This window comes from Enhydra lutris, unplaced genomic scaffold, assembly GCF_002288905.1.
Source record: "Enhydra lutris kenyoni isolate GAN:26980312 unplaced genomic scaffold, ASM228890v2 scaffoldscaffold11, whole genome shotgun sequence".
NCBI lineage: Eukaryota > Metazoa > Chordata > Mammalia > Carnivora > Mustelidae > Enhydra > Enhydra lutris.
The window spans coordinates 16050386-16062588 of NW_019154095.1; the positions used below are offsets into that span (position 1 = coordinate 16050386).

General features: G+C 36.7%; 1 protein-coding gene across 5 annotated transcripts in view; it reads right to left on the bottom strand.

Annotated features, from left to right (window-relative positions):
• Nucleotides 1-12203, bottom strand: part of LOC111144430 (sorbin and SH3 domain containing 2) — a 90311-nt gene that overhangs the window by 39063 nt on the left and 39045 nt on the right. For 3 of the 5 annotated variants that reach the window (XM_022498730.1, XM_022498728.1, XM_022498733.1), the window contains one exon: nt 1523-1572. In XM_022498730.1, coding sequence (XP_022354438.1) covers nt 1523-1572 — 50 coding nt within the window. Of the gene's footprint in view, nt 1-1522; nt 1573-6180; nt 6238-8811; nt 8971-12203 lie in introns of all 5 variants that reach the window. The other 2 variants (XM_022498732.1, XM_022498731.1) reach the window with 1 other exon arrangement.

Sequence of the window (12203 nt, forward strand, 5' to 3'; positions counted from 1 at the left end):
GTTTATGTTAAGGCTGTTTCCCACCGAAGTTCCTGATTTTAAGATTTCTCTGTGTCTTTTGGCGGCGTGCTAGCTCCTTTCTCTTTATTGCTGAAAACTGTTCCTTCATATGGATGCACAAATTTCTATCTCAACTAACCTACCGGACAGTATTCTGGTCACGTCAAGTTTTGGCAGTTATGAATAAAGCTGTTATAAATATCCATGTGCTGGTTTTTTTGGGGTGTGTGTGGCTATGTGTTTATAATCATGTTTTATTTTTATTTTATTTTTATTTCCTTGAAAGTACTGACCTTAAGTATGTTTAATTTTTTTGCATATTTTTATTATTAATACATAAGGTATGATTTGTTTCAGGAGTACAGGTCTGTGATTCATCAGTCTTATACACTATGAAACAAAGTCCATCATCCAGTCACCCCATCCCCCCCGACCCTTCCCCTCTGGCAACCCTCAGTTTGTTTCCTGAGATTAAGAGTCTCTTATGGTTTGTCTGCCTCTGTGGTTTCCTCTTGTTTTGTTTTTTCCTGTCTTCCCCTATGATCCTCTGCCTTGTCTCTTGGACTATAATAATGTTTTGAAATTAAAAAAACTCCTTTTAGTGCAAGATGTTGTGACCGACAATACAGTGTTGTGGTTTGTGCCACGTATCTTTTCTCTCTAAAGAAGGAGTTCCCACAACATGCCACAGGGGAGGAAAAGACTCTGAAAAGGAAGACATCTGGTGAGACAAATTTCTCTTACCTCACGGTTTCCCTACGGCTTGTTGTTGATGTACAATGTGGCTGAGAGTTTGTATTAATCACCATTGCTATTGAACTGTGAATGAATTTCTGCAGTGCTAGGAAGTAAGTGTGATATTTAAAGCCAACCATCAGAACTTATCTTGGCAGACTTCTAGAACAGTTAGGACTAGTGGTTCCAGATTATTCTGGTTCAATTCTAGTTTGTCTCTGCTCCTTGCCCATGGTGTGAACTTGGTAAGTCATAAGGCCTAATTTTAGTTTATTCAGAGATAAAGTGGGGAGGATAGCACTTAGCTCACTGTGGTATCTTAAGGATCGAATATGTTTATGTACTTAGAATGTCTAGTATATAATAAGACCCCATTTATTGTAGTAACAATGTTTCTGATTTATGTGGTGAGCATGTAATATATAGAACATAATTTAGAAATTCTCTAGTAATTTATACATTTTTCAAATATACTATCATAAGCGTCACCTAATAATATTGAAAATTAGATTTTATAATTCCCATTCAAAGAAAAGAAAACTGAGCTTAGAGGAGACAGGGAAGGGAAGAATTTCTCAGTAAAGGAATCCAGAATTATTTCATTTAATTTTTATAAACATATGAAATGACGTAAAAACAAAATGAAACAACTTCATAAAGTATGGTGCTCCATATAATAATGAGTGATGACATAACCCTCGTTATTATTTTGCTGAGTAGCATTACTATTAAAAGAGAGATCACTGGTATATAATATTCTGGTTGCACGCTGCAATGACATTCTTACCTAGTAGGTCTTTCCAGGCTTCTGTCTATAGAGGACTGATACAGGGAGGCCTGTTAAGATAGAAAAATAGTTCCATGAAAATTTTACCAGGGCAAAATTTCATTTGTCCTTGGACATTAAACTAGGTATCCTAAAAAAGAGTATTATAAAAGCTGAGATGAAAAATCCCATTTATCTTGATCATAAAAATGTCTTTCAAAGAGAAAACATGTAACCTGATTTCTACTTTCTTTCTATCCACTTTCTCTTTTGATATACCACACTGTATTTTTCTGCCTAACTCAAATTATCCACAGCCCAAACATTGCCTGGTAGAGAAAAGAAAAGTCGTTAAGCACTCCTTCATATAGGAAATAGACTGTAAATAGAAATTTTCTGCATCAAGGAATGGTTTGACGTTTAAAAAAATATTTGTAATCATCATTCAGCCCTTATACAACATAAACCTTCTTTATAATTTTTCCGTTATGTTGCCTGGTATTCTCTTTAGAATATAACATTTAAGCAGAACTTGAGACATCTTTCCTCTGTCAACACAGGCATGGCATCTTAATAATACCACAGAATTTGGTTTGAAATTAAACTAAACTGCCTGGTATTTAAATCAGGGGCAGACTGGCATCTTTCAAAATAGTTAAGTTCAGGGTCGATTTAAAATAAATGATTAATAAACCAAAATGTAACCTTTTTTAAAAAAAGAGGTAGATTTTTAAAATTTTCATGAGAACATCAACTCTCAATTGTAGGAATAAAGAAAAATAGAAAATACAAATTGATACATAATTCCAAATGCTTATTGTACACACCATTTTCATACTCAATTGTACTGCACTGAAGAGTACAGTGAAATAGATATTAGGCAAAAATATTAGATAGGACTTTTTCACTCCCCACGACCATCTACCAGAATAAACATTGAAATATCTAAGGCAAGAGAGATCTGTATTGAGTTCTTGAGTATTTGAAATGACAATGCAAGATGAGCGAAAGTAGTTGTGGGGTGATGTCTAGAATGTACAGGGAAATGTATATACAAGTATATATGTGTGATATTATATATATAATATTATTATATATAAATAATATTATGATATTGTGTATATATATATATATACATATATATATATGTATATATATATATGTATATATATATATATTGTCTTGCTTTGGGGCATATTTGATAGTCAATTATTTATCCCAAACTTTGGTCTGATGAAGAACTGAAGTTCTAGCTTGAAAATGTGCTTCCCTATGGAAGTTTAAAAATGTCAGCCCAAAAGAGCAGGATTTGACAGATTTCATCTAAAGTTCCCATCACATAGAAATATTTTACCAGAGTATTACAAACCCACTTGGTGGAAATTAAGCCACACTTTAAAAACTATTTCCATAACTTTATTTTCTACTTATAAATTAGCACCAATTAACCAATTAGAATATTAACATTCTTTATGTAGATTCTTTATGTAAATCAGTCTGACAAGCCCTCTTATGCGTAACTCTAAAATTGATTGTTAATTAATATTTTTATTTAATTCCATCTTACTGAGTGAGAATGGAACCTTGCCCAGAAGCAAACAAAAGCACCTTTCTGCTAGAGAACATCCTCCCTTCCTTCTAGACAGAAAAAGCATATTCTAATATTTGTAATTCTTAGAAAACATTTAGATTCCTAGGTTCTCAGCGAATATAAAATTAGAAGAAAAAAATTCAGTCCACTAATCTGATGAATGTACATGATGACTTAGCTTGCTGAACTCTGGATTGGACCCTGGAAAGGTGAAAAAAATGAATACTAAATAAGAAGGAAAGCAAACAAGTAAACAAATTATATTCTGGTGTAGAAATATTAATTCTATATGTTTGTGGAAGAGCAACAGCAAAGGGCCTCAGAGCCTTGCGGCTTGTGTGGATCACGACCTTCGTGGACAACCCAATGACAAACCGTAGCTGGTTGTCAAGAAGTGTCGATTGCAGAACGTCCGTAATCACCCCAGAGTGATCAGTGACTTTGAATGGCCAGCTTGGAATGAGCCTAAACAAAATTGTAATGTGGGATAAAACACAGACTAGGCAGTGACAGCTCTTATTGACAAATCAATGGTGATTTAGATGTAGGCAAAGAAACTACAATGGTGTCTCCTTGTGCTGGTTTCCACAATCCAAAATAAACTGAAACCAATTTTGTGATTTTTATGTAAGGTCAAAGGAAAAAGTTCAATATTAAATTGCAAGGAAATAGTAAAAGGTCTAGATAGACGACTAAGAGAGAAACTTGATGATAATTATGTGAATGATACTCATTCTGAAATGGAAATCGTCTCCAGAAAAGAGGTAACCTCTTTTACCTATTGTGATCTACTGAGTTTATATATTACCATATTTTAACATACCTAAATGAAGTTCATTTTAATACAGTATGGACACTGACTCACTCTGCTAAGTGATCATATGATTAAACTTTGCTTAAAAGTCCTTAATTGTTCTCCTTTAATGCCAGTTTCTCAGTTTTATGGGTTTGAAAGTATGTTATTCATGGCATACGCTAGGCACTTGATAAATGGTAGTTAAGGTAATGTGTAATCAATTACAGATTTTACCAGAAATGTTTTACATAAGGATATTGAAGATAGACTCCAGTACCTTATCAGAATATTTTTGTACACACTGAAACACCATAATGGGAAATTAATATGCTACAGAATCATACAATAGTCCTTCTCAGTTCCAAAGACATAACGGCAAATTAGTTTAACCACCAGCAAAGTGCTTTTTTATGTGACTTTTTTTTGCCAGTACCATCACATGTAGAATGCAGAGTTAAGTTTCTGCTATCTTTAGCCCAAGAGTTATCGTGTAATGTTAATTATGGGAACTTTTTTCACAAAAATAGTTAACACGGAATAGTATCAAGTAAATAACTTGTTTCTTAAAGTCTTGAATTCTACATACATCTCTTGGATGTGTTAAGAATTGTGGTAGAAAGGGAATGGCATGGAAGTGAAGGCTATGAGATCTGTGTTTTATTTTTAACTTGCTGTCATCTGACCTTGTGATCTTGGACATAATTTTAAAAAATCATTGGGCTCTACTTTTCTTGACTTAAAAATGACTGAGTTGGACTTGGTAATCTCAAAATTTTCTGCCCATTCTCAATGATCCACCTTAAAAACATTCTAGAACTATCTGACCAACATATCAGAAAAATACCTGACCAGACTGAATTCCAAAGTAAATTCTCATTCCCTTCGTAGGTGGAAATGCCTTTCCTCAGTTGTGAAGGTAACATAACATACAAAACAGAATTGCTTGTTATATTTGATGGTCTTTAGGGTTATAAGCCTTTAGGAATGACTGCAGTCTAGAATGTTCTTGAGTATCCTATTTTGCTTTTTATTGAATATATAAATATTTTGATTACTTCTCTGTCTGAGCATGCGCTCTGATGCCTAGTTCAGAATCGCAGATTGAAGCTTCAGGGGGTGGAGATTTCCTGCTGAGATTGTGCCCACAACCACTGCGTGTCCAGAGTACTCTCTGAGGCATTGGTGTCTTCCTACTTTTATTTTCTAGTTGCACGTATTTAACCCAGTTAAGACTTTTTGATGACGATAAGTTATTTATTAAGACGATAATATTTATTAAGACGATTTATTAAGACGATGACGATGTTATTTATCATTAATATAGATTTTGAATATACTTAGGACCACAGAGAAACCACTGTGTAAAACCAGTTTATATACTCTGCTCCAATTCTAGCTGCTTCTAATAGTTACCACAGGGAGGCTGATGTTTAGCAAAATTGTCACTTTTGCTTAGGTCAACCAGTAAGTCTTAAATCTGCCTTCCAAAATCATTTCATTTTTTTCTTTGCAGAAATCAGGATAAAAAGCTTTGACTCTGGATTTTTTTCTTCCTTTTTCAGACTCTCTTTGACGCAACCAAATAAAATGTGGCACTGCCTGGCATACATTTTTTTACCTAGCGGATTGCCGTGAGGATTCTAAAACAGAGACAGCAAACGCGTTTCATCTCATCTGCCAGTTATAACTCATTACAGTAGCTGCCTGGATGGTAGCATTGAGAAGGATTAGTAATACCTGTCAAGGATGTGGAACTGGGAAATCGGGACATACGTCCCAGTTGTTTGTCAAGTCTATTCTTGATCCTAGCTGGTGCTAAAATCCACAAATCGTATTTAGGAAAATGAAAAGACTTACATAAATTTTAAGAATATGTGGGCCATAAACATGTAATTAAGAACCTAACTGTCATTCTGCACCTCCAAGCGTGATGGCAAAATGGCTCTGTGTTGTCTTTGACCGTCTAATCAAAACAGATGCTTGATACAAGCACTAAGCGTGCACTTTTGATTTTTTTTAACTGTCACACTCCTGGACACCAGGACTGTGTTGAATAGTTCAACGGAAATTGACGGCTGGAATGATTCTTCACCTACGTTTCAGAAAGAGCCAACCACAACTTTGGAATGATTAATGTCTAAGCAATGATGCTGGATACGACCCAATGATGCAAAGATAGATTTTTCCAAAACAGCTTAGACACTGTGGTGAGTTGTTACAACACGGATGGTTCAGAATCACAGTATCAGCTCCTAAGAGAGACATCTGAAAAAGAGAATAATTTGTTTTTACCTCATTGGAAACACCAGAAGAATGATCTCGAACATAGTCCAGAGCCTTTTTAGGGGGCTGGGTGTAGATGCACCACATAAGCAGAAGGTGTAGAGATGGAATGGAGGAGAGTCAATGGCAGCAAGGAATGGACATGTGGAAAAGGTGACAACAGTTAGAAACTGAGTGCTGACAGCATCAGACACACATAAAGAACGCATGAATGAAGCCAAACGGGGGTGGCCTAGGAGGAAGAGTGCAGTGTTTGTAAATATTCTCAAGCACTGGGCAAAATCACTAGTGATGGGATTAGTATATTTATAAACTCATTTGGTCACATCAACATGAGCACTCATGGTCTCTAGCCACAAAGGAAGCCAAGTTATATTAAAGAAACATTAAAGGCACAGGTAGAGAGCATGCTGGTGAGTTTCCATGTGGGGCCGAGAATGATTATAGAAAAATGCTGATAGTTTAGGCTCAGAACAGAAATTCATCTAGTCCCTACAAACCATGTATTCAGTAATATCAGTACATATAAAATAAAGCTAGAGGATTTTTTTCTCTAAAATAAAATGCATTTATATGAATACTTGTAGAAATAAGGGGAAAAATGAGAGAAAATGCTTTTCCTATTAGGTATAAAAGGTCTAGGAAAAATTCTTTGGTTTATATTCATTTACAGTCACTTTTGATCCAGTTCAATAAGATAAGAAACCTAACCAAGTGTCCTTTGCATTTTAACCCACTGAGCCACTCAGGCGCCCCTCTGTCCTTTGCATTTTAATGGATGACAGGGACAACTATAACCACTGAGTAACCAATATATATATGGTCAGTTTATGAGTATATAAATCAGTATCTGATATGGTAAAAGAAAGATCATACTCTCTGATCTTCAATAAAGTTCTGTAAGTGGAACTGTTCTGTTCTTTAAAAATTTAAAATTCAGGAACATCAGTAAGACTTTAAAAAAAATTCATAAATGACACCTATCAAAACGTATAGCTATTGGTAGATGGAGATCCCCAATGGAACTTTTAATAAAGGAAATTGTCATTTAGGGCTGGAGTTGACTCTTTATCCCAAGTACACTAAGCAATTCTCGTTAGGCCCACCTTTGGTGGGGGTCTGGGGCCAAGATGTTTCACTAACATGAAACTAGAAATCAAGGTCCACAGGATTTCTTTATTTTTCTCTTTTCTTATATCCCTAAGAGTAAATGAGATATTTTATAGAGGTATTTCTATACTGACAGTATAGTACGGAAGGAAATTGGCCAGAGATTTTTGGTGTGTTCAATAAGCCTGGGGTTTTAACTTCTGACTCTACCACTTGCTAGCCTGTGCAAAGTACTTGACCTCTCTGGTCTCTGGTTTCTTCTTATTGGAAGAGCCTCCAGAGAACTGAGATGATGAGCTGAGATGATGAGCTCAGAACCCAGCACTCGCCAGTGCTAGGTAGTTCTTCAGCAAATGGGAGCTATAATAATAGCAATTATTTTCATAAATGTCACTATATTTCTTCTGATTGAACTAGAACAAAATGGACTCTAAACAAATATAAATCTTCAATAAACCTCTAACAATTGCCTGAATATTCTAGGACAGAAACTATCTCAGTGTTATGAATTTGCTTAGATGTGATCTTCCTAATGCATGAGGCATGGTAGAGACAAAGCACATAGGAAGGGTCTGAGCAGGGTTAACCATTTGGTACAGAAACGGATGAGGGCTCAGCCATACCCAATTTGTCTAAACAGAACATATTTGACTTTCGTTTTGTAAATGACACCTATCTCTTCTGGTAATGGTATTTTTCATAAATCAAACAACATTCCCCTAATTTTCTTATATTAATAGTCTAGCCTCACTTACCGGGCGTCCAAACTCCAGTTCTGAAAAGAATTTATACCAGGGCTCATTTTCTAAATCTATGTCATCTGGATTTATGCGATCAGTCTGGAGCAGATGTGAAGGAAAAAGGGAAGGAAAAGGCACACTGAGCTGAGTGAGGGAAACGCCGTGTGGTATGAAAAACACGCACGCGCATTTGCACGCAAACATGCACCAACTCTCATCCAACAAATCTTAGCAGGAGAGAACAAAGGATGTAAAGTAAAATGAGTAAAATTAGGATATGAAGATGAGCTTCGATGGCATCACCTAGGCCCCTAGTCACTTCCTCTGTCCATCTCTGTCTTTTTTGAATTTGCAGAAATATGAAAAACGCTGTGAAGGCCAGAAGGAACACGGATAGCATCCCAGAAATAGGCTAACGTTAGCCAATTAAAGTTAAAATAGACTCAACTTAGTCACCAAGTAGCTCCTCTGGGTGAGTCACTCCACTGCCCCTGCCCTCATTGATCCCAGCATGTAAGGCTGGCTTGGGTGCAGGTATATGGAGAGCGTGGCGGAGAGGGGGAGGGAGAAGGTGGGAAGAGATGTAGGGGGGAGGAGTGAAAGGTGCTGGGAGGCTGTTAGGGGTCGACTGGCATGAAGAACCTGGGGTCTAGTTAAGAAAGTAAGGGGCAGCAAGGTGGAGTGGTGGTAAGTAGCTAGGGTCAGGTTGTCCCCTTAGCCTCTGGAAAGCAAGGGCTACCCCTGATTTTCTCGAAGGGCATTAGAAAAGGTAATGAAGGAAGGAGCTCACCAAGGTGGGGGAAAGAGTCGGAGTGCACGGGCTTGGTATGGGGAGGCCAGTCCTGGGCGGAGGGGAGGGGCTACCCGTTACTTCTCCCTCTCTTGAAACAGAAAGAGGCTTCCGGCCGGGTTCTTTTGGAACAGGTGTCAGAGTTGTTGGGAGAGGGGGCTGTAAGAAAGAGGGGTGAAGGAAACACTGATTCGTTAGATGGAGGTTCTTGATGGAACGAAGAGGACACCAGTTAGCAGGAGGAAATGTTTCAGAAAAGTAAGGTGTCCCTGGGGAGACCCAGATAACTTAGAGAATGGTCTGGACCCCTGAAAAGATGTGAAGACAAGGAGCCTCCTAGAAAGTGAGGCATGATGACATTTTATAAGCTACCACCCAAAGAATCTCCTTCTCCTGTCTACCTTCAGCTGGAGAAATGGATCTGGAGGTGGTTGGGTTTTCACACTACTGTAGCTGGCTCAGTGTGGGGAGAGTCGCACTCTGGTTTGGTTGACACTGTAATTCAGGGAAAAAGCCAATTTTCATAGTTGACTTGCTCCCCTCCGGTGGTTTCTGAGTATTGTGAAAACTAGAAGTGTTAATATAAACAGCTTGAGAAAGGACATACAATTGCTTTAGTAATGGAAAATCCAGACATGGAGCATTTACTTTATCCAACAATATCCTGAATGCTTTTACGTAATATACGCCTGATCAGACTGATTCATACTATTGACTTAATATTAAATGAAGATGCTTAAAGTACCACATATGGGTTATTACTTCTTTAACCATTATTGCATGACACTAATTAAACATGGTGCAGTTGGACAGTGATATTTTAAGTCAGGAAAAAAAAATATATATCTCAGTTCCCTAAAAGCCATTCACCTTGGCCAGGAGAGGACATAATCTTCATACTATTGAGGGTTTTGAGATAGCAGTCCCTATTCAAACAAAACCCATTATTTTGACATTAGCTTGTCCAAGTGTTTTATTGCCTTTTTGAATTCCCAATCGTTTTGTTAATAGGATAGAGTCTGTGTGCAAGAATCAATTATATCCAGAGTATTTTTAGAGATGAGCTTTTTATTTCAATATTTTATAATAGGAGATTATAATGGTAGCTACAGACAGCGATAGGAAAATTTGAGGCATCATAACAAAATAGTGAAAGGGCCTAAGTTATCCAAAATATGTGATGATCATAATGATAAAGACCTTGACTAATTCTGGGGGATGTTTATGTGAAATGGTGAGTGATAAAAGCCGAATTCGATCGTGTGTTTCTACAGTATTTGTAATGATATCGTGAAGCCTGTGTTTGGATGAACACAGGAAGAAAACACACACATTTACCAAAAACAAAACAAAACAAAAAAAAAAACAAAACAACAACAACAAAAACAACTCACAATGGCATTCTGGCATTGAGATTGTTCTTTTCCTTCTTTTAAAATCTTATTTTGCATATACAGTGGAATACTATGCAGCCATCAAAAGAAATGAAATCTTGCCTTTTGCAACGACGTAGATGGAACTAGAGGGTATTATGCTGAGCGAAATAAGTCAGTCAGAGAAAGAAAATTATCATATGATCTCCCTGGTACGAAGAATTTGAGAGGCAATGCAGCGGGGTTTGGCGGGTAGGGAAGGAAAACTGAAACAGGATGGGATCGGGAGGGAGACAAACAGTAAGAGACTCTTAATCTCACAAAACAAACTGAGGGTTGCTGGGGGGAGGGGGGTAGGGAAAGGGGGGTGGGGTTATGGACATTGGGGAGGGTATGTGCTATGGTGGGTGCTGTGAAATGTGTAAACCTGGCGATTCACAGACCTGTACCCCTGGGGTTAATAATATATTATATGTTAATAAAAAATAAAATCTTATTTTGCTTTACTATCATAATGTTGTGGAGAATATCCTGTAATTACTATGGTAAATGTTGCAGAAAACTTGATTCAATTTACAATTGATTCAATAGTGCAAAGTACTAACTGAGATTTTGATCTTAGCTAAAATGCAGTTTTCCTCCTGTTATCATTTAGATAATGGCTATAGGATATGAATATTTTATGGAGTAGTTCTACTGGAGCTGAATTTTTAGAGTAATTGACATTAGAGGGAATTTTTTTTTCTTTTTAAATTTTTTTCAAAGATTTTTGTTTATGTATTACAGAAAGCACGCACAAGCTGGGGGGAGGGGCAGAGGGAGCAGACTCACCGCTGAAGTTAGACTCAATCCCAGAACCCTGAGAACATGACCGAGCCAAAGGCAGCCACTTAACGGACTGAGCCACCTAAGCACCCTGACATTGGAAAGAATTTTCTAGTAGTTTTTGTTCTGTCTATAGAGACGTAGTACTTCTTCCACAAGAAAATGAATCTTTGGTTCTTTCAAATCTCCTTGCTTTTAATATTATAAACTTAATAATATTACCAATTCTTGATTTTATGATTCTGGTTTCACATTTAGCATTTTGTTTTGCTAAAGGGAGAGAGAAATTTCTCTCAAACAAATTGTTTAAAAAATATTTTGAACAGCAGAGGGCAGCAAATTTACTAAAAAATTAAATATATTTACCAGTGGTTACAACTTCATTTTGACTTTCACCTTAAGAAAATACATAACAAACAGATATACGAAATCCTGATGTATAGAAGTATATTTCTCTGATAGAATGTGGAAAAGGAAGACTATCTACCATCTTGCACCATAACTTTGAAGGACAGTTTTTAATTATGATTTTTTTAGGTTAAAAATTTAATGTATAGTCTCAGATTCTAGTGTCATCTAGAATCCATCCATTAGAGAGAATGCCCCAAACAATGATCATTGATAATTATCTATAATGTTGGAACTTAATGAGAGGCATACATTTGAGTATAGCTTTTATGGTAGAGAGATGCAAACGGCAGAACTAGAATTTTCTTTTCACTGTGGTTGACCTATTGAATCGCCTTAGTTATGCAACAATGATATGTATTACGTAGCAATCTAGATCCCTGCTAAGGTACACAGAAACCTCACAAAAGTCAGTGGTAGATAGACACATGGTCCGTCAGCAGTCATATATACACACTCTGAATCTCACTAAATCAACACTTCCCATGCAAAACTTGAAAGTTCCTTTGAGTTGTTTGACACCAATGTGAACACTGGGAAACTTAGGAAGCCTGATCATGTGTTACTCTAATTGCTCATAAAAACAACCAAAAAAGCAGATACACTGTTGCACATTTTTCTAACCTTTTTTGTTCTCTTCTTACTTTGAAAAACCTAGCAAATCTGTGCCGAAAACAAATGTGTTTCAGTGCAAGAGGAAGCGTTTAAGAAAATCTAAAACTATAAATCGGACGGATTCCTTTTTAAAGACAACCAAGGGTGAGCCGTTCTTAAAGTTTTTATGTT